This window comes from Coregonus clupeaformis, chromosome 6, assembly GCF_020615455.1.
Source record: "Coregonus clupeaformis isolate EN_2021a chromosome 6, ASM2061545v1, whole genome shotgun sequence".
NCBI classification, from domain to species: domain Eukaryota; kingdom Metazoa; phylum Chordata; class Actinopteri; order Salmoniformes; family Salmonidae; genus Coregonus; species Coregonus clupeaformis.
The window spans coordinates 35,063,709-35,087,937 of record NC_059197.1 but is presented as its reverse complement, the minus strand read 5'-3'; the positions used below and the strand labels follow the sequence as shown (position 1 = coordinate 35,087,937).

Here is a 24,229-nt window from a genome sequence, read left to right as displayed (position 1 = left end):
GCAGACAGGCAGACAGGCAGACAGACAGACAGGCAGGTAGGCAGACAGGCAGGCAGGCAGGCAGACAGGCAGACAGGCAGGCAGGCAGGCAGGCAGGCAGGCAGGCAGACAGACAGGCAGGCAGGCAGACAGACAGACAGACAGGCAGGCAGGCAGACAGACAGGTAAACAAGTAACCACCTGGTACAGACAAGCAGGCCATTTGACACACACACACACACACACACACAGTGGGATGTCTCTCTCCAGGTACAGAGGATCTGCTGCTAATGTCACAGAGCTCAGCCCCAGTGGAGGAAACACCTCGAGGCCCACAGCTCATCCTCTAACACAACAACAACAGTAGCAGCATCCCGTCCAGGGACACAGTATCATAATATACTGATGCCGTCAAATATTGGCCACCTTTGCATGATTCACTATTTCTTCTAAAGTAAGTTGAAATTTAAAAAAAAAAAACATTTGCTGTTTACATTTGATTTAAAACTGCACAGGATCAATAATTAAACAATTTAAATAAATGAAACAGTCCAAATGAATTTGGTTGGAGGCAATGATCCTCCTTTACTGTGTAATTTAACTCACCTGTGGTTTAGTTGCAGGTGCCGACTGGGTAAAAATAGTCTTCAACCAATTTTGAAAAGGAAAACAGAACATTCTGCTCCATTGCACTATTTTTTAAATGTATTTTTTTTTATTTAAATGTTTTTAAAGGGAAGTCATACTTAGACTAGGGTCTCTTTTAGAGATGAGCCCTGCATAAATACATCAAACATATACAGTATACAATTTACAAAATTATAAAACAGATTAAGAAAACCAGACACATTTATCAACATAGAGGTCTCCGATCATTACTCTGAACTGGCCAAGGGGGACCAGAACATGTAGTTTCAGAGAGCTCTGTATGTTGTTCCACATAAAGGACGCATAAAAAAATTTGAAGGAGCTTTACCCAACGCTGTGGAGACCGAAGGGGCCTCCAGTGTTATCCATACAGATACATAGGAAGTTTCTGCATGAGTGCTTTGTAGATAAACACAAGAAAATGCTGCTCTCTCCTTACATACAAAGAGGCCCAAACCAGGGCAGGGCAATATATTTGACCAAATCTTTAGGCCTACTCTTTAGCAATCATACTACAAATAGTACACTATACTATCAAATGAACCATGCACCCAGATTTCAGGCTGTCACTTTATCCCACCCATTGCAATACAAAGGGACCTACTGGATGACGGGGGTTGATCCTCTCCTGGTTGCTGATAAAGCTCTTCTAAAAGGATAGTTCACCTTACAGACCGAAAGCCTCAACAGCCCAACTGGTGAAGAAGGGGGATCTAGTTATGGGTACACATTTACAGTACCAGTCAACAGTTTGGACACATCTACTCAATCAAGGGTTTTTCTTTATTTGTACTATTTTCTACATTGTAGAATAATAGTGAAGACATCAACACTATGAAATAACACACGGAATTATGTAGTAATCAAAAAAGTGTTAAACAAATCAAATAATATTTGTTATTTGAGATTCTTCAAAGTAGCCACCCTTTGCCTTGATGACAGCTTTGCACACTTTTGGCATTCTCTCAACCAGCTTCACCTGGAATGCTTTTCCAACAGTCTGGAAGGAGTTCCCACATATGCTGAGCACTTGTTGGCTTCTTTTCCTTCACTCTGTGGTCCAACTCATCCCAAACCATCTCAATTGGGTTGAGGTCAGGGGATTCTGGAGGCCAGGTAATCTGATGCAGCACTCCATCACTCTCCTTGGTCAAATAGCCCTTACACAGCCTGGAGGTGTGTTTTGGGTCATTGTCCTGTTGAAAAACAAATGATAGTCCCACTAAGCGGAAACCAGATGGGATGGTGTATCACTGCAGAATGCTGTGGTAGCCATGCTGGTTAAGTGTGCCTTGAATTCTACATAAATCACAGACAGTGTCACCAGCAAAGCACCCCCACACCATCACACCTCCTCCTCCATGCTTTACGGTGGTCTCACAAAGACACGGCGGTTGGAACCAAAAATCTTGAATTTGGACTCATCAGACCAAAGGACAGATTTCCACCGGTCTAATGTCCATTGCTCGTGTTTATAGGCCCAAGCAAGTCTCTTCTTATTATTGGTGTCCTTTAGTAGTGGTTGAGATATCAATTAACAGGTGTGCGTTGTTAAAAGTTAATTTGTGGAATTGATTTCCTTCTTAATGCGTTTGAGCCAATCAGTTGTGTTGTGACAAGCTAGGGGTGGTATACAGAATATAGCCCTATTTGGTAAAAGACCAAGTCCGTATTATGGCAAGAACAGCTCAAATAAGTAAGGAGAAACGACAGTCCATTATTATTTTAAGACATGAAGGTCAGTCAATACGGAACATTTAAATAACTTTGAACGTTTTTTCAAGTGCAGTCGCAAACACCATCAAGCGCCATGATGAAACTGGCTGTCATGAGGACCGCCATAGGAAAGGAAGACCTAGAGTTACCTCTGCTGCAGAGGATAATTTCATTAGAGTTACCAGCCTCAGATTGCAGCCCAAATACATGCTTCACGGAGTTCAAGTAATGGACACATCTCAACATCAACTGTTCAGAGGAGACTGCGTGAATCAGGCCTTCATGGTCGAATTGCTGTAAAGAAACCCCTACTAAAGGACACCAATAAGAAGAAGACACTTGCTTGGGCCTGTTTTTGTTCTGTAAGTGGCACTTTGAAGAGTCCCAGCTTCTTATGGGCCCTAGGAAAACCAAACAATATTACCCAAGTGATAGGGCTTTTCTCTGGGTTGAGGGGAAACTTTTTAGGGGAGGGACTAGGGCTGTAGCAGTCATTAAATCAATAAAAACCCTTGAATGAGTAGGTGTGTCCAAACTTTTGACTATTACTGTATATCCTCAATGATTCCAGTTTCATGTTTAGCAATAGTTCGGCAAGTGAGGTCAATTGCATAAAACCAGTGATTTCTTTCTGTACATCTCACAGACTCCAGCCGCCACACACTCATCAATCTGTGAATTTGAGCGGCTGTAACAGGGCTTTGAGCCCATCAAAGAGCAGCCACGGGCCCGGATACGTGCCGCATGTTGCCAGTGTTACATTACACTGTGAACAGCAAGGGCACTACATATGGTACAGTCGTTAGAGAGCCCTACGTCTTTCTCTCTATACCTCAGAGACCTGTCACACCCCCTACATGCCAGGTTGAGGGGGGAGTGGGCAGGACGTGGACGGGGACGGGAGCACCGACAGACAGGGCCTCTGTGGTAAGGCTCTGAGACAGACACAGGGTTGTGAGAGTATAAAGAGAGGAGCTGTGAGTTGCACAGAGCCAGAGAGCCACAGAGCCACAGAGCCACAGAGACACAGAGCCACAGAGCCACAAAGCCACAGAGCCACAGAGCCACAGAGACACAGAGCCACAGAGCCACAGAGCCACAGAGCCAGAGAGACACAGAGACACAGAGACACAGAGCCACAGAGACACAGAGCCACAGAGCCACAGAGCCACAGAGCCACAGAGCCAGAGAGACACAGAGACACAAAGACACAGAGCCACAGAACCACAGAACCACAGAGCCAGATAGCCACAGAGCCACAGAGCCACAGAGCCACAGAGACACAGAGACACAGAGCCAGAGAGCCACAGAGCCACAGAGCCACAGAGCCACAGAGACACAGAGACACAGAGCCACAGAGCCACAGAGCCACAGAGCCACATAGCCACATAGCCACAGAGCCAGAGAGACACAGAGACACAAAGACACAGAGCCACAGAGCCACAGAGACACAGAGACACAGAGCCACAGAACCACAGAGCCACAGAACCACAGAGCCAGATAGCCACAGAGCCACAGAGCCACAGAGCCACAGAGCCACATAGACAGAGAGACACAGAGACACAGAGACACAGAGACACAGAGACACAGAGACACAGAACCACAGAGCCACAGAACCACAGAGCCAGATAGCCACAGAGCCACAGAGCCACAGAGCCACAGAGCCACAGAGCCAAAAAGACACAGAGCCACAGAGCCACAGAGCCACAGAACCAAAGAACCACAGAGACACAGAGCCACAGAGACACAGAGACACAGAGACACAGAGACACAGAGACACAGAGCCACAGAGCCACAGAGACACAGAGACACAGAGACACAGAGACACAGAGACAGCCCTAACTCCAGACTGCACCACGGAGCCAGGAGTCATGCCACCGCTGGAGCTGGTCCTGTTGGTGCTGCTGGTGGTGATGGGGGAGGGAGAGCCTGTGTGCAGACTGCAGAGCAGGGCAGAGCTGCCGGAGCTGGCCAAGGACGGGGACCTCGTCATCGGAGGCATCTTCACCTTCCAGACCGAGTACGACGGGAGTGTGCCCAACTTCCAGAGTTTACCAGACCCAATAAGTTGTAAGAAGTGAGTATCCTCTTTCAGTTGAAGAGAACAAATATTTCATTGTTTTCAATGTTATGAGTGGTTTTTTAATCTACTCTACATCTGAGGTTTATTTCCTATATACCACTCAAAAAATGGTCCATTGCAAATAATTAAATTAAAATAAATGATTTCACTGTAGACTGATAATAACAGAACGATGAACGCAAAAGCTACATAAAAAAAAAAAAAGACTTTCATCTCTTTACCATTTTCCTCTTTAGCCGTTGCTCTCTCTACATAGTGTCAATTTCACAACAGGAGAGGGGGAGAGAGTCTTTTTTTTTTTACAGCAATGGAGATTCCCCTGCCAGAGATGAACTGATACATTTACAAAGTGCCACATCGAGAGCCATGGAAGTGGCCACACTCGGTTTCTATGAAGCTTCCTTGCCTGAAGACCACCAGTTCAATATGAACGATGCTAGCATTGTCTGGGGAGGAGGGAGTGAGACGGGTACATTGTCACATTGTTTTGTTTTCGTATCTCTGACTGGGGAGTCAGAATGCTATCCTGCACGGTATTCAGTAACACAACAATTACACTTAACCTCAGCCACTCAGCCCCTGTTGGTATGTACAGTATCGAAGACAAGTCCATTCACACACACTCTACAGTGGACAAGCATTGCTGATTGATATGTACATGAGTGAACATGAACACACAGACTCTCCTTGGTCCCCTATGTGAGTCTGTTTGTTTTCCTGAATCATTAACATTGTGGTTTTTCTGTGGTTTTCTTCTCCAACCAGATTCATCCAGTCCAATACTGGTCCAATGGGAGAGGGGATAGACGTGTCATAAAAGACATAGAATTCCTGTCCTACACTGAGGTCATGGGGGGGTCATTTTGTTTTTTTTGTTTTATTTGATTGGTGTTTGTTTAACTGTTATTATAACAACAATTTTCTTCCACTACAGAAAGACCCTCATCGTCAGGGCCAACAACTCTGAGCTGAGCTTCCTGCTGCTCTTCTCCTTGACTCTGTGTCCTTGACTGTGGTGTCCTTCACGTTTGTCCAGGCTTTGATATGCACTCTGTGGTTGGTCCTGTCCCCTCCCTTCCCCGTTAAAAACCTCACTACCTACAAGGAAAAGATCATTCTAGAGTGTGATGTGGGTTCAGCCATTGGTTTCTGGACTGTGTTGGGGTATATAGGACTCCTGGCTCTCTTGTGCTTTGTGTTGGCTTTTCTGGCTCGAAAGCTGCCTGATAACTTCAATGAGGCCAAATTCATCACCTTCAGCATGCTCATATTCTGTGCAGTCTGGATCACCTTTATCCCAGCTTATGTCAGCTCTCCTGGGAAGTTCACTGTAGCTGTGGAGATATTTGCTATTCTGGCCTCTAGTTATGGAATGCTACTTTGTATCTTTCTTCTAAAATGTTTCATTATAATACTGAGGCCAGAGGAAAACACAAATGAAACGGGGTAGAAGACCAATGATATACGTTACTAGCTTGTGGGTCATCTATATACAAAAACAATTGAATGTAAAATGTAAATATATGATGGTCATTTATTGACTTTTGATTTAAAACGTACAATTGTTTTGTGTTCTCTAAGTTTGATGTTTTATTAGGATTCAGACTGTACCCATCTGCAACCACATAATGCTTAAAAAACAAACACCTTTAAATACATATCCAACAGTGTAATTGCTTCTTTACATATCTAATAGTGTTTTTTTACTCAGATAGGAAAAACACCAGCAGCTCAGTACACCTGAGGCGATGTACAATTACACTGACCATCCTGAAGGGAAATAAAACAGTCTGCCCTCTAGTGGATATAAGTTAAAGTACAACCTCTTCCCCTTTATTGACGTCTGCAGACAAGCCTTGGCTGAATTTGATACAGTATATGTGTACAATGTGAAATATACAGATCTGATGCGTAAATCTGATACATATCTCACATATTCATCAAATGTGAAAGAGACTCATCCATTATCAATTACTTACAAAGATATTCATTCATAAGATATATTTTGAAACAAATATAATATTGTTTTCTAATTCACAGTAAAACATATGAAACGTCCTTGAATTAGATTAAAGTTAGAATCCTTAATTGTTACACCCTTTTTTACTTAAACTATAAAATAAATGAATGATACATATAATACTATGATAATACAGTGTTTACCCATTGATTCTTGCAGAATATAATTTACATTTGCCTCGTGAGTTTAGTTCAACTGTCGTACCCCATCAGAACCTAAAATATAAGCTTGTTTTACAATTTATTTCTAAACAATGTTACCAAACACTGCATAGCCTCAAAACATGGTTAAAACTATAATTTTGATATCATGAATGGTCAGTCCTTGCATCCATAGCTCTGTCCATGAATGTGAGAGTGGTTATAATTCTCCAGGTCCCTCTCCTTAGCTGTTGACCAAAACAGAGGCGGGGATGCCGCTTTGTTATTGTTTCAGTGAAGTATTCAGACCTCTCTATAAGGGGGCATGTTTAATGTCCAGCCATACACTGGGCACAGCTGTGAGCTTCCTGTAACAAACAACGGATGTGTCATCCTCATTACGATGAGTTGCCTCCATATTGCAGCGACAGACTCTAGAGTGTACTGATTCCCAGCAGTATCCCCTCCTCTGCTCATGGATGGTGCCAGCGTGATGTCACACTCCGGAGGATGTGTCACTGAGCCAGGCAGTAGGCCTTGCTATCTCCTACCACAGGCCTATTAGTGTCATCTTAGTTTAGGCCTCAAGACCTTGAACCTAGGCCCTCCACCCCCAGCACCACAGAGAACCACCACACTGGACCTAAGACCCCCCAGCATCACAGAGAACCACCACATTGGAGCTAAGCCCTCCGACACCAGATACCCCCAGATAGAACACGGATAACAAAGAGGAAGCCAGCTATGCCGATCACAAGATGTCTTATGTACAATACTTGTAATGCACATATCATCATATGGCAGATAGACGTCATGATATGGTAGATAGATGTCATAATATGATAGATAGATGTCATAGTAAGATAAATGTCATAATATGATAGATAGATTTCATAATACGATAAATGTCATAATATGGTAGATAGATGTCATAATATGATAGTTATATGTCATAATATGATAGATAGATGTCATAATATGGTAGATAGATGTCATAATATGGTAGATAGATGTCATAATATGATAGATGTCATAATATGATAGATGTCATAATATGGTAGATAGATGTCATAATATGGTAGTTATATGTCATAATATGATAGATAGATGTCATAATATGGTAGATAGATGTCATAATATGGTAGATAGATGTCATAATATGATAGATAGATGTCATAATATGATAGATATATGTCATAATATGATAGATAGATGTCATAATATGGTAGATAGATGTCATAATATGGTAGATATATGTCATAATATGGTAGATAGATGTCATAATATGATAGATAGATGTCATAATATGATAGATAGATGTCATAATATGATAGATAGATGTCATAATATGGTAGATAGATGTCATAATATGATAGATGTCATAATATGGTAGATAGATGTCATAATATGGTAGTTATATGTCATAATATGATAGATAGATGTCATAATATGGTAGATAGATGTCATAATATGGTAGATAGATGTCATAGTAAGATAAATGTCATAATATGATAGATAGATTTCATAATACGATAAATGTCATAATATGGTAGATAGATGTCATAATATGATAGTTATATGTCATAATATGATAGATAGATGTCATAATATGGTAGATAGATGTCATAATATGGTAGTTATATGTCATAATATGATAGATAGATGTCATAATATGGTAGATAGATGTCATAATATGGTAGATAGATGTCATAATATGATAGATAGATGTCATAATATGATAGATAGATGTCATAATATGATAGATAGATGTCATAATATGGTAGATAGATGTCATAATATGGTAGATAGATGTCATAATATGGTAGATAGATGTCATAATATGATAGATAGATGTCATAATATGATAGATAGATGTCATAATATGATAGATAGATGTCATAATATGGTAGATAGATGTCATAATATGGTAGATAGATGTCATAATATGATAGATGTCATAATATGGTAGATAGATGTCATAATATGGTAGTTATATGTCATAATATGATAGATAGATGTCATAATATGGTAGATAGATGTCATAATATGGTAGATAGATGTCATAGTAAGATAAATGTCATAATATGATAGATAGATTTCATAATACGATAAATGTCATAATATGGTAGATAGATGTCATAATATGATAGTTATATGTCATAATATGATAGATAGATGTCATAATATGGTAGATAGATGTCATAATATGGTAGATAGATGTCATAATATGGTAGATAGATGTCATAATATGATATATGTCATAATATGGTAGATAGATGTCATAATATGGTAGTTATATGTCATAATATGATAGATAGATGTCATAATATGGTAGATAGATGTCATAATATGGTAGATAGATGTCATAATATGATAGATAGATGTCATAATATGATATATAGATGTCATAATATGGTAGATAGATGTCATAACATGGTAGATAGATGTCATAATATGATATATATATGTCATAATATGGTAGATAGATGTCATAATATGATATATAGATGTCATAATATGATAGATAGATGTCATAATATGGTAGATAGATGTCATAATATGATAGATAGATGTCATAATATGATATATAGATGTCATAATATGGTAGATAGATGTCATAATATAATAGATGTCATAATATGGTAGATAGATGTCATAATATGGTAGTTATATGTCATAATATGATAGATAGATGTCATAATATGGTAGATAGATGTCATAATATGGTAGATAGATGTCATAATATGATAGATAGATGTCATAATATGATATATAGATGTCATAATATGGTAGTTATATGTCATAATATGATAGATAGATGTCATAATATGGTAGATAGATGTCATAATATGGTAGATAGATGTCATAATATGATAGATAGATGTCATAATATGATAGATAGATGTCATAATATGATAGATAGATGTCATAATATGGTAGATAGATGTCATAATATGGTAGATAGATGTCATAATATGGTAGATAGATGTCATAATATGATAGATAGATGTCATAATATGATAGATAGATGTCATAATATGATAGATAGATGTCATAATATGGTAGATAGATGTCATAATATGGTAGATAGATGTCATAATATGATAGATGTCATAATATGGTAGATAGATGTCATAATATGGTAGTTATATGTCATAATATGATAGATAGATGTCATAATATGGTAGATAGATGTCATAATATGGTAGATAGATGTCATAGTAAGATAAATGTCATAATATGATAGATAGATTTCATAATACGATAAATGTCATAATATGGTAGATAGATGTCATAATATGATAGTTATATGTCATAATATGATAGATAGATGTCATAATATGGTAGATAGATGTCATAATATGGTAGTTATATGTCATAATATGATAGATAGATGTCATAATATGGTAGATAGATGTCATAATATGGTAGATAGATGTCATACTATGATAGATAGATGTCATAATATGATAGATAGATGTCATAATATGATAGATAGATGTCATAATATGGTAGATAGATGTCATAATATGGTAGATATATGTCATAATATGGTAGATAGATGTCATAATATGATAGATAGATGTCATAATATGATAGATAGATGTCATAATATGATAGATAGATGTCATAATATGGTAGATAGATGTCATAATATGGTAGATAGATGTCATAATATGATAGATGTCATAATATGGTAGATAGATGTCATAATATGGTAGTTATATGTCATAATATGATAGATAGATGTCATAATATGGTAGATAGATGTCATAATATGGTAGATAGATGTCATAGTACGATAAATGTCATAATATGATAGATAGATTTCATAATACGATAAATGTCATAATATGGTAGATAGATGTCATAATATGATAGTTATATGTCATAATATGATAGATAGATGTCATAATATGGTAGATAGATGTCATAATATGGTAGATAGATGTCATAATATGGTAGTTATATGTCATAATATGATAGATGTCATAATATGGTAGATAGATGTCATAATATGGTAGATAGATGTCATAATATGATAGATAGATGTCATAATATGATATATAGATGTCATAATATGGTAGATAGATGTCATAACATGGTAGATAGATGTCATAATATGATATATATATGTCATAATATGGTAGATAGATGTCATAATATGATATATAGATGTCATAATATGATAGATAGATGTCATAATATGGTAGATAGATGTCATAATATGATAGATAGATGTCATAATATGGTAGATAGATGTCATAATATGATAGATAGATGTCATAATATGATAGAAAGATGTCAAAATATGATAGATAGATGTCATAATATGGTAGATAGATGTCATAATATGATAGATGTCATAATATGATATATAGATGTCATAATATTTGCAACTGACACGCTAGGCTTTGTGAATTATATCTATATGTAACTGGAAACCAGTGTAATCCATTTCAAATAGATGTTGAAATAAATGAAAGGTAATCTAATACCAAATGACTTGGATAATAACACATCTTCCTGTGTACACTGGGATGGAAAGGTATCTTATATTAGGCCACACAGTGAACGTGGGAAGGGGAAAACTACACTTGGAAGAGATAAACAATTACCGTGGTCAATAAAATTGAAATTATCATTCGTTGAGCAAGGAATCAGATGTCATGTTGTTTGTTCTCCAAAGTTCTGGAAGCCTTACGTCATAATTGTGTTTACTTGTCAGTTTGTTCCCCCCATCAGATAACCCCTACAGCTGGGTAGGAGAAAAGAGGCTATAAAACACAGACGCTCTCCAGGATGGTGACTGTGCCAAGGCGAGGCTCTGAGATGAGACCAGTCACACTTGTCTTGTTAGCTCTGTTCACCGGGGCAGTGACTCCCTGCTGCAGAAGACTCTGTCTGACTCTGGACGCGAGCGCTGCGCTACCACACAGTAGAGAGGATGGAGACACAATATGTTTCACTTTAAACAACTCTGTTGGAGACGCTCTCACTCACTGTAGAATGAATCTGGTTCTGAAATATGAAAGGTGAGTATAAAAATGGAATTGTAGTTATTGGCAAAACATGTTTTTACTAATGTAAATTTTTAAAAATCTGATGATCTCTTTTCAGCACTCACAACTTCTCTCTCTAGGAACAATTTCATTTGGGAATCATTGATGCATTTCTTTAATTTATTTGTGTCTGTATAACACAGGACCTGGATTTAAACGTAACTCTTGTTTGTTTGATCAGCACTGAGTTTGTAATTGTTTTAATTATCTCAGTGGGAAAACTGAGATCAAATGATTGGACTCTCAATGACATATCATGGGACCATCTAAAAAGGCAATTAAACAACCTGATGGGAAACTCCAGAGGCTTCCGGAGCATTCTGCTAGTTTCTACTGAAGTCACTCCAGATATCTGTCTCTCGTTGATGACTAAATGTATACATACAAGTAGAATGCACTCATCTTGAATTCATATAAGCAGGTTACATCTGCATTACATTTATTTTAACATATTGATCTGTTTCATGTGTAGGCTAAATTTAGTTTTTGTTCATTATTGTCAGAGGATGATCTTTACTGTCTTCCAAATTGTTCCAAATATTTCGAGGGGGGAGTTGGGGGGTATGCACAGCCATGTGAAGACATCTTATGCTATTTCATTCTCTAGCACAATTCAAGAGGACTGGATAGTGATATTCACCGTAGAGGAGAACAACAGAAACCCTGACCTTCTACCAGCTGTGACTCTGGGCTACGGCATCTATGCCATCTGTGGGAGCAACGACTTGCTGCGAGCCGTTCCGGAGGTTTTGAATGGAGTGGGGCAGAGTGAGCCGACAGGGCACAGCGGCAGCAGAGTGCAGGCACTGGTGGGACACTCCTCCTCTGGACCCAGCAGCCCCTCACACGGGCTACAGGTGAGACTGACAGGAAGTGTGATACTCAGCAGTGCATATTGTACAGCCCTATCTACTACACAATGTTTCATTGAGAAATGAGAGTTTCTAATCTGGACCTCCCCAACGAAACTTTTTAAAAAGAATAACATCCTGTTGATTCCGACATCAGTCAAGTAAGTATAAGCAAGAATAATGTGTGTACCGTAATACTTTCACTGAATACATGTGTTGTTCTCCCCTCCTTTCCTTGTGCACAGATGAGCCACGAACGTACTTGTGCATTTCTGAGAGACAGAGATGTCGACCCCAGAGCAGAGTCCAGTCACTGGGCCCAGAACCTAACCCTGCTGCTGCCCCTGCTATGCTGGAGCAGGGTGGACATTGTCTGTGGGACGTGCAAACTGGAGGATACAGCTAAGAGTCAGACCCTCTTACAGGACGTGAAGGGGTTTGGTCTCCCAGGACTGGCTGAGTTCTTACTGAGTACCTTTATCTGTGACTGGAGCCTGGCTGCTCAGCGGAGGATGTGCTCCCCTTTAGCTGAGGGCCAAGCCTGGCTCAACGTCCACGGGGCCACGTGTGCATTGACAACGGTAGCTGACATGCTCATGAGAAAGGAATGCAGCGACAGTCATCCTAAATCAGCCTGTCTAAAAGATGCTGGATTTACACCAAACCAGGTACTTGCTGACTGGTAATGTTGTGATCACTGTACTATTTACGAAGGCTAATGCAATGACAGCAAAATGAAAAGTGAGTTATTTAATAGTAGGAAGTTTGAAGAGATTGTGTGTATAAGTGCATTGTGTGTCCACATTGTGGTAACTGTTGTGCTTTTCTACTGACAGCTACTGAAGGTGGTGTGCATACAGATATCTCCACCAGGAAGATGGAGTGACGCTAATGAAACAGGATCATGTTGTTTCAACCTAAACGTGATGACTGACAGAGAACACGGTCAGAAAAATGGTGAGGAGAAATCCACTTGTGGTTGTGAATGAAGTTGACTTCCTCTTCATCCTCTAATATAATGGTTCTGCTTGTGTAACAGACCATCAACTGCAATTGTTTATAAACAATCTGTTTGAATACAATGTGTGATCAAGCATTTGATTTCACCTAACATTTTTTTTGTGAAAAAACGTATATCAGGTCGACAGCCAAGGTGTAAAATGTTATGAATTACTGCAACAATTCAGTGTAATCTTAACCTAAATACCACAAATCATATTAAAGATAACCAGTGATCTATTCAGGCTACAATGTGCTCTTTAATGTAAAAAAATGTTTTGCTGATTGACCATGTAAAATCCTGTGTTTCTTTACCAGATGCTAGTGAACATATCCCACGTATCCTGCACGGCAAGATTGAGGAGAGGAGCCATCGGTGTGTCTCTAATGGCTGGGTGGAAGGACTACTGCTAACAGCTCTGTTCTGGCTTGGGATCTACACCAGTACAGTGGTGACCGTGTCTCACAGAGACACCCCTGTCTACAGAGCCAACAGCAAGCTGAGCTTCCTGCTTCTCATCACACAGACTCTTTGTTCTCTCTCACCTCTCACCGCCATTGGCCGGCCCTCTGAGTGGTCCTGTATGCTGCGCCACACAGCGTTTGGGATCACCTTCGTCCTCTGCATCTCTTGTGTTCTGGGGAAAACAATAGTGGTGTTGATGGCCTTCAGGGCTACACTTCCAGGCAGTAATGTCATGAAATGGTTTGGGCCTCCACAGCAGAGACTCAGTGTTCTGGCTTTCACTCTCATACAGGTCCTGATCTGTGTTCTTTGGTTAACAGTCTCCCCTCCTTTCCCCTACAAGAATATGAAGACCTATAAGGAAAATAGCATTCTAGAGTGTGATGTGGGTTCAGCTATTGGTTTCTGGGCTGTGTTGGGGTATATAGGACTCCTGGCTCTCTTGTGCTTTGTGCTGGTCTCTCAGGCCAATAAGCTACCTTCTATGCAAGCTAAGTTCCTTCTATTGACTGTTCTTATACATGTACAATTAGCCGCATGGCTGCAAACCTCCAGGGCACCAACAAAGTATAAATTGGTCATTGAGGTACATTCAACATAGTTAGATGTCTAAACCTATAAACTGAAAGCTTGTAACACCAGGGATGGGCAACTCCATTCCTCGGTGGCCTGATTGGTGTCACACTTTTGCGCCAGCCCCAGCTAACACACCTGACTCTAATATTCAACCAATCATAGTCTTCGGTTTAGAATGCAATTAGTTCCATCTGGTGTGTTAGCTATAAGGCTGGGGGGGAAAAGTATGACATCAATCAGGCCACCGACGACTGGAGTTGCTCATCCCTGTTGTTGTTTTCTAATCACTGGTTAATATTATCCATAGAAATAAGATAGCTTTGTAACCACAATAACAAATGTATCTAATGTAATCTTAATAAAGCAACAATAACAAATGTTATTTATGTGACTGTTTCCTACAACTGTGCACAAAGCATCCTTAAGTGTAATAAAACATACATTGGCAGCAGCTAATGGGGATCCATAATAAATACAAAATACTACAATTACACTCAACTCTGATTAACAAACTGGTGATCATAAAATAATCCCACAATCAATGAATGAAACAGAGACAGTATGTCTATCAACCCTTAGAGGATATTATAAAATATAATAAGGCGTCGGAACCTCTGGTGAATAGAGTTATTGGGAGGTGTCAAACACTACAGATGTAGGATCTTAATTTGAGCCAGTTTGCTACAGCTGGAAAATAACCTGCAGCAACAGGAAATGTGAATTATTATGTGGATTATAATGAATGAACATTTTGTTGAGGATTGATACATTTTTCGTTAGGGCAAATTCAAGTCTTAAATCTACAGTCTACAAACCTTAGAAGCCAGTTTAAAACTAAATTAGAAACTGGGTGGTTCCAGCCCTGAATGCTGATTGGCTGAAAGCAAAACATTGCTTTTTATTGCTCTAATTACTTTGGTAACCAGTTTATAATCGCAATAAGGCAACTCGGGGGTTTGTGATATATAGCCAATATACCACAGCTAAGGGCTGTATCCAGGCACTCCGCTTTGCGTCGTGCTCAAGAACAGCCCTTAGCCGTGGTATATTGGCCATACACCACACCCCCTCGTGCCTTATTGCTTAAATACACTACAAGCTTGCTTTTCCTGCTTTGCAATTAAGATCCTACATCTGTATGTTACCTGCTAGAGCTGTAGACCTGATTGGCTCCCCACTGACATAGCAGTGAATGGAGCACATAGTAGTAGTACTGCCCATTGTTAAAATCAGAGCCCCCCCCCCCCTTACAGCTCAAACACAACAGACGACATTCATTAGCCATCTGGGTCCATTACAATGAAATTTGATTCAGGTCTCCAACAGGTGGGCTGAAATAGGGGTGTGATCAGTACACTGGTACATTATGGGCCTATCAGTATAAGCCTAAACATATAGCAGTGGGATATATCAGGGTCACACAGAGTGTTTCTTGGTAGTCTTAAACAAAATCTACTTTGAAACAAAAGTATACACCTCACACAATTGGCTATAAAAAAAAAAGAGGGCACCTGTACCATGTCAGATATATTAAAAAATGTTACATTTTGAGTTTACATCCCAATATTACACTTTTTATATATACATACAGAAGAAATCATAATTTCATAATTAATAAACAAGAAATCTGGTGTTTCTATGTCAAACGGTTTTGTTATATTTCAAATATTAATAACTCCACCCGTGAGTCATTTGACTGCAGGAAAGGGGTGTGGCTGAGACACATGGGCCTAGTTCTATGGTCATTGGTGAATTCAAGTCAATGTTGCTATTTTCAATTAGCCTACATTTTCCGGTCTTAGGCCCTACTAATAAATAACTGATAATATTATTTTTTTACTCATGTCTTGAATCAGAGATTCCAGGCACCTTGAGAATTACCAATAATGTACCATTCTCTGACATACAGTAACTATGGGTAGCTTCGTGTTGGCTAACTATCTAGTGTCATATCCAGCTAGCTACAGTAGCTAACAATATACAGAATGAGCTGTCTGTCAATAAACAACAGAAGCTATGTTACTGTACTGTCACTGTACCCATGTTTTAAGCCCCTGACCCTTTTTATGCACTTGATCAAACATTGCTGACGCTCACCACCCAAGTCTGAATGCTGTTTTAGCGACTTCCAAATATCTACGCCATCAACGCAACATTTTGGAGAACACTGAGATTACGAAGCCAATAATGAGACTTCCTTTGATCTTTACACATATTTGAAAATGGTACAAGTCACTGGTGTTTGTGGCATTGACTTGACGGACAAACATAGAACTGGCATTGAAGCGTTACCACTACCTTTAGCAATTTATGACAACAACTATTATCAAAGCAGCACATCGGCCTGAATGTGTATTTGATGGCCCTGCCACTCCTTAGGGGACACACAGATCTCTGCACTGCAAAAAAACAATGTTATCGTCGACCTGTGAATGTTCTAGGATTTGTGCTATTTTATCTATATTCATTAAATGTCCTGATTAATTAAAATGTATTTTGTATTGCTATTGGGAATAATTGATAGAGTGACATATTTATGTTAGTTAGGCCACATTGATGAAAATGCCTGTTCACAATAAATCGCACAATGAATACAATAGAATTCATCAATATGACAACGAATACAATTCATCAAAGTGGTAATCTTTTTCCATTATCTAGTTAAATTAGTTTCATTCTCTGGATTGCTAAATGCGTTGCTAGGGAAGGCTAGCGGACTTTCATTAACTCATAAAAACATGAAAATACAACATATCATCTTGGCATTTACTTGGATATGTCCATGATAATGACATTGATGCGTGATTTCGACTAGCTCAGAAAAAGTTGTCTCGTCCCCTCTGGGCACTGTTCACTGTATGGTACTACAGAGATCGAAATTCGACAGTGAAACATTGGGTGTTTCTCAATATGCACCTACCTCGCTCCACACTCTCATGCTCCGAGTGCATTCTCTGACCACGTTCTCTTGAGTACGTTCTTGTGAGAACGCGAGTGTGGAGAATGTATAAAACAATTCATTTGAGAAGCACTTGCACTCCCGCTACTGTTTTACGTCACGTCACGTCATCCCCCATTCACTGAACCTTCTTCCAGCCAGGACAATGGCAACAATAGATGAAACAAGATTTACACAAAGCAAACGTTTTACTTCATAATTATCAGCTAGATACAGTGGGGGAAAAAAGTATTTAGTCAGCCACCAATTGTGCAAGTTCTCCCGCTTAAAAAGATGAGAGAGGCCTGTAATTTTCATCATAGGTACACGTCAACTATGACAGATAAAATGAAAATTTTTCTTCAAGAAAATCACATTGTAGGATTTTTTATGAATTTATTTGCAAATTATGGTGGAAAATAAGTATTTGGTCAATAACAAAAGTTTCTCAATACTTTGTTATATACCCTTTGTTGGCAATGACACAGGTCAAACGTTTTCTGTAAGTCTTCACAAGGTTTTCACACACTGTTGCTGGTATTTTGGCTCATTCCTCCATGCAGATCTCCTATAAAGCAGTGATGTTTTGGGGCTGTCGCTGGGCAACACGGACTTTCAACTCCCTCCAAATATTTTCTATGGGGTTGAGATCTGGAGACTGGCTAGGCCACTCCAGGACCTTGAAATGCTTCTTACGAAGCCACTCCTTCGTTGCCCGGGCGGGCTGAAAGACCCAGCCACGTTTCATCTTCAATGCCCTTGCTGATGGAAGGAGGTTTTCACTCAAAATCTCACGATACATGGCCCCATTCATTCTTTCCTTTACACGGATCAGTCGTCCTGGTCCCTTTGCAGAAAAACAGCCCCAAAGCAAGATGTTTCCACCCCCATGCTTCACAGTAGGTATGGTGTTCTTTGGATGCAACTCAGCATTCTTTGTCCTCCAAACACGACGAGTTGAGTTTTTACCAAAAAGTTATATTTTGGTTTCATCTGACCATATGACATTCTCCCAATCCTCTTCTGGATCATCCAAATGCACTAGCAAACTTCAGACGGGCCTGGACATGTACTGGCTTAAGCAGGGGGACACGTCTTGTACTGCAGGATTTGAGTCCCTGGCGGCGTAGTGTGTTACTGATGGTAGGCTTTGTTACTTTGGTCCCAGCTCTCTGCAGGTCATTCACTAGGTCCCCCTGTGTGGTTCTGGGATTTTTGCTCACCGTTCTTGTGAGCATTTTGACCCCACGGGGTGAGATCTTGCGTGGAGCTCCAGATCGAGGGAGATTATCAGTGGTCTTGTATGTCTTCCATTTCCTAATAATTGCTCCCACAGTTGATTTCTTCAAACCAAGCTGCTTACCTATTGCAGATTCAGTCTTCCCAGCCTGGTGCAGGTCTACAATTTTGTTTCTGGTGTCCTTTGACAGCTCTTTGGTCTTGGCCATAGTGGAGTTTGGAGTGTGACTGTTTGAGGTTGTGGACAGGTGTCTTTTATACTGATAACAAGTTCAAACAGGTGCCATTAATACAGGTAACGAGTGGAGGACAGAGGAGCCTCTTAAAGAAGTCTGGCCCTGCGGCCTTGTGAATGTTGACCTGCTTAAAAGTCTTACTCACATCGGCTACAGAGAGCGTGATCACCTAGTCATCCGGAACAGCTGGTGCTCTCATGCATGCTTCAGTGTTGCTTGCCTCGAAGCGAGCATAGAAGAGATAAAGTCAGATGTTTTAAACTATTTTGCTTGGCAAAGGGAGCACTCTCTATACATGCTCTCTCTCTTCAGGTTCTCACAGCACAAAGACTCAGTAAGGTTCTCAATGTTGTTGCAGCTGATCACACTGTGATCCTGTAGTTTGTCCGCCATGAACTGGAGGTTGGCGTGGGTTTTGCAGAGGCATGTGTCCCTATCCTGGACTGCTGGCTTGACAACCCAAAAATGACATATTTTGAAGATTTCATAGTAGGACATTTTAATCTCTGAATATTCCCTCTTAAACTTGAATTGTGCCATTTAAGAAGCACTTCTGCATTTTCTTGTTTATTGTTAGTGTGTCCTTTTTCCCTGTTGTTGTTCTACTGTTGTCATGACGTTCATAGACGTTCATTTTCTCTTCTGTGGCTGTGCTAATTCTGTTACACAGATTTTTGAAGACTTGATGGCCTGTTTTCATTTGCCCTCATTGCTTTTGCTGAAAATCCAAATTCTCTGTTTGCAGTTCTGACCAGGCCATACTTTCTCAGGATGTTGCCTCTGAGCATTTTTTAAGCCACTTGTTTGTCCTTGGCACTGCACATTATTTTGATACATTTGCTTTAACTCTGCAATGATAGCATTTTGAAACATTAAATTATTCTCATCTTCTTCAGAGTTCCCTTAATTTGCTGTTTTGTTTTTGTCTTTGGGGAATCATGTCTCTCCATTTTCTTCATTAGTCGATCATACCTTTTTTTGTATTTCTCAGCTTTCCGTAAAGCATTATCAAGTTTGACATTTGTCATGCAAAGATCTCTGTAGGTTTTTGAGCGACCTCTTTCAACCTTTTTCATTCCAGCAAGCATTCGACTTTTCCTTTCTGTTGCAGATGATGAGGAAGGGGTATCAAGGTGTGCATCAGGGGCAGGTAAGTTAGGCGCAGGTATGTTGGCCTCATGTTCTGGCTGCAAGTCATCTGGTGACTGAGGTGGTGTGTTGCCTTATAGGTAGGTCTCCATTGCAACTCTTCTCTTTAAAGCCTGTCTTCTATTTCGTCAGTTGCATTTCCATTGTCTTCTCTTGTTACTCTGTTCTCTCTTTGTAAGCTCAGAGATATATTTCACTTCTCCCTTCTCTTTTTTCTTCCAGTATCTCTCCCTGTCTTTTTGCAGATGTTCCTGGTATTGTATAGGATCATGTTCTATTTTGTTTCTATATGTCTGTGACCTCTATGCTGTTTTATGTGGCATCTTCTAAAAACAAAGACAAATACTACTTAGTTTTCAACTTGTTGAAACTTCATTTCCACCACAGTTAAGTTTGTGATGGAAATGACTGTGATGGAAGTGACGCTTCTACAGTTTCCGGAGAAAAATTACAGGCTACTTAGCATGCTTTGGCTAGTAGTACAGGTAGCATATAGTTTACACTAAATACATAAAATATACACAAAAAAATCACAATTTCTATCACAAATTAATGAAATTATAGCCTGTTTGGAAATGACTGACAAGAATATTCTCTACACAAGCAATATTCACCTAGATTTTTCTTCAACTTCTGGACATCACATTTGGAACAACTGTCCGCTGCAGCCATGTGCTTCAGTGTCACAATATGTTTCCATGGTAACTAAATTAGCATTCTCTTGAAAAACTTTTTTAATGAGGAATTTGTCCTCAGTGGTGGAAATGACATCACTACCAAAGGACAGGTATATTTTGTGTAAAAAACTATATAAAGGGCATATTCACAGTAAATATTGATATAGATTTTATTTAATTGACTCTTTCTCCGGTAGATTATATAATGTGTAGTTATGAATGTTTTCTCATAGAAAAACATAGTAGAAGTTTAAAAGGCTGGATCAGGGACAAGGGCAAAACAGTGAAATTGAGGTATAAAATGCATCTGAAAAGTAGCTAAAAAAAAAGTATTGGATGATTGTAGTGTGAACTTAACCTATAAAGAATAAAAACATTTTAAATAAAATCCCAAAAATTGACTCCAGGACATAGAGGTGCCCTAGTTGCAGAATCACCCATCTATGGTATGTAGGCAGGTAAACATGCCAAAATTAATACAGCATGTATTTAACAAAGCTCAAATAATGGCCACCATTGATTTCAAGAAATGTTGCCTTATTGTTTAAGTGGCTGCATCATATTTCTTTGCATTCTTTCTGTTGAAGCTTGCGTCGATGCACGCTAAAAATCACACTCTTCAGAGTGTTTGTTTCGGTTCACCAGAAGTACATTCGTTTGCATTTGCCTTGCAGCATTGCGTTGCAAAGGCAGTTGCAGTGAGTTCTCTGTGGAGCGTACATTGGATTTATCTAATTCATGCGTCAAACTGTATGTCAAACTGTATGTGTAAACGACTTGACAGAAATGGTGGCAGAAGGTGAATGTTGAATTTTTGTTGCACACGTATCCAGATGATGCTGCGTACCATTTTTGCGCAAAAACACTGTTGGTGTGATCGAGGAGTTAAACGGCCGCCTACGGCAGCAAATTGACTCATTTTCCGAGCTAAACTGGCCAAGACGCATCTCCAACAACAACACATAAAATGTCACATAATTCTGCCCAAAAACAATGAAAATTTTTCTCAACCGGTGGCATGTGGGCTTTTTAGGTGAGCGCTGATGCTGCCCTGTGATCAACGGTGCCCACTTTGTCAATGGCAGGGAAGCTCCGGAATGCCTCTCCAGGGTGCTGTTGAAGAGACTCATCGCTGTAGGGCTCCACCAACGTTTCGTCCCAAAAATAATCTATCATAAATCATGTAGCAGATATAGGATATGTTAGAAAGAGTATGTGGCCTTTTCTGTAGCCTACAGGCTGGAGATAAAATGTATGACAATGTAATGAGATGGAAACTTTTTACATCATGTAGGTTTCGCTGATCAAAAAGCCAACCTAAATCGCGCTCAATCAAATCAAAAATGTATTTTTCAACATCCCGAAAAGATGCCTTTTCAACATCTTGGAAAATATGTATTTTAAACTTACTGAAAATATGTATTTTTACCGTTCATTCAGAAACTGAATTCAACCTAATTTTGGTCTCGCCTAGGTCAGCAGAACAGCAAGGCCCGGCCCTGAGTCCCCTGCTGTACCAAACTAAATGCTGGCCTTGATTTCCACTGACATTGGGTTTTTTATCCACATACTGTACACACAATACCCCAATAATGACAAAGCAAATTTTTCAAAAATAAATAACAACAACTGAAAAATGACATTTACATACGTTTTCAGACCCTTTACTCAGCACATTGTTGAAGCACCTTTGGCAGCAATTACAGCCTCGAGTCTTATTGGATATGAAGCTACAAGCTTGGCACACCTGTATTTGGGGAGTTTCTCCCATTCTTCTCTGCAGATCCTCTCAAGCTCTGTCAGGTTGGATGGGGAGCGTCGCAGCACAGCTATTTCCAGGTCTCTCCTGAGATGTTTGGTCAGGTTCAAGTCCGGGCTCTGCCACTCAAGGACATTCAGAGACTTCTCCCAAAGCCACTCCTGCGTTGTCTTGGCTGTGCGCTTAGGGTCGTTGTCCAGATGGAAGGTGAACCTTCACCCCACTCTGAGGTCCTGAGCGCACTGGAGCAGGTTTTCATCAAGGATCTCTCTGTTCAAATTCTCTGCTCCGTTTATCTTTCCCTCGATCCTGACTAAGGTCCCCAAGAACACAATGGCCTCCATCACTCTTAAATGGAAGAAGTTTGGAACCTCCAAGACTCTTCCTAGAGCTGGCAACCTGGCCAAACTGAGCAATCAGGGGAGAAGAGCCTTGGTCAGGGAGGTGACCAAAAGGCACCTAAAGACTCTCTGACTATGAGAAACAAAATTCTCTGGTCTGATGAAACCAAGTTTGAACTCTTTGGCCTGAATGCCAAGCGTCACGCCTGGAGGAAACCTGGCACCATCCCTACGGTGAGGCACGGTGGTGGCAGCATCATGCTGTGGGGATGTTTTTCAGCGGCAGGGACTGGGAGACTAGTCAGGATCAAGGCAAAGATGGCCCCATGTAGCTCAGTTGATAGAGCATGGCGCTTGCAACGCCAGGGTTGTGTGTTCGTTTCCCACGGGGGGCCAGTATGAAAAACTGGGGTGAAAAAATTCTAAAAGCCTGTTTTGGTTTTGTCATTATGGGGTATTGTGTGTAGATTGATGAAGAAAAAAATAACAATTTAATCAATTTTAGAATGAGGCTGTAACGTAACAAAATGTGGAAAAAGTCAAGGGGTCTGAAGGCTTTCCGAAGGCACTGTATATCATTCACGTCATTTGGACGGGAGCTCTAATCCAAATGTAAACTACAGATGTAGGATCTTAATTTGAGCCAGTTTGCTACAGCAGAAAAATATTCCTGCAGCATCAGGAAATGCGAATTATGATGAGGATTATAAATAATGGACATTTTTTGTAGGGGTTGATACGTTTTTTTGTTAAGGCAAATCAAGTCTGAAATGTTTAAGTGGAAATTACAAACGTTAGAAGCCTTGAATACACTACAAGTTTAGCCACCGCTACTTTTTTAACAGGCACTGCAATGCCCCCAGAATCACTCCCATGGATTCTTTTTTTAGCGGTGGCTAAAGTCAAGTCCAGTAAAGTTAGCTTAAGTTTGTGGTAACTATGTAAAGATCCTTACTGTGAAGTGTTGCTACCTTGTTTTTCGTTCCATAAAGCCGTTAAAAATGTTTTTAATGACAATTCCGTTTTAAAGGTTCTAGTCTCCCTCTACAATACAAATGGATAGGTTCTTTATTATCTATTAGATAGTGTTTCTACAGGCTTCACATTTGTCAATATACTTTTCTATTGTGCTATAGTCCCTTTTAAGCTATATGTGTGTAATATCGTTGTACCCACTATTTTTGCCAAGTGGTGCCAGTCCAAGACTGCCAGTGCTGAACCCTCAGGGAGACGCGTCACTGAGCAGGTTTCCAGTGGGCACACCTCCTGCCTGTCCAGACTCAAACACACACACACATCCCCAACAGGAACAGAGGTGTATATAAAGCCCAGACATAGAACGGAAACCT

At 39.8% G+C, this 24,229-nt stretch overlaps 2 protein-coding genes across 2 annotated transcripts; both read left to right on the top strand.

Moving 5' to 3' along the window:
* Positions 1-4,214: 4,214 nt before the first annotated feature.
* Positions 4,215-5,876, top strand: LOC121568476 (G-protein coupled receptor family C group 6 member A-like). The gene is given in 3 exon segments (XM_045216775.1): positions 4,215-4,413; positions 5,273-5,428; positions 5,431-5,876. Coding segments are annotated over 3 exon segments (801 nt in total).
* A 5,537-nt stretch (positions 5,877-11,413) lies between these two features.
* On the top strand, positions 11,414-14,900 carry LOC121567608 (vomeronasal type-2 receptor 116-like). Its single transcript, XM_041877788.2, has 5 exons — positions 11,414-11,622; positions 12,257-12,506; positions 12,746-13,168; positions 13,337-13,457; positions 13,818-14,900. Exons 1-5 carry the CDS (start codon positions 11,420-11,422, stop codon positions 14,564-14,566), a joined length of 1,746 nt encoding a protein of 581 aa, XP_041733722.1. The 5' UTR covers positions 11,414-11,419; the 3' UTR covers positions 14,567-14,900.
* Positions 14,901-24,229: the final 9,329 nt, after the last annotated feature.

Excerpts from the sequence above, each read along its gene's own strand:
- LOC121567608 (XM_041877788.2), top strand. The coding sequence starts at position 11,420 with ATGAGACCAGTCACACTTGTCTTGTTAGCTCTGTTCACCGGGGCAGTG. Across the intron at positions 13,169-13,336 it reads CTGGATTTACACCAAACCAG|CTACTGAAGGTGGTGTGCAT; the intron begins GTACTTGCTGAC and ends TTCTACTGACAG. Across the intron at positions 13,458-13,817 it reads AGAACACGGTCAGAAAAATG|ATGCTAGTGAACATATCCCA; the intron begins GTGAGGAGAAAT and ends TTTCTTTACCAG.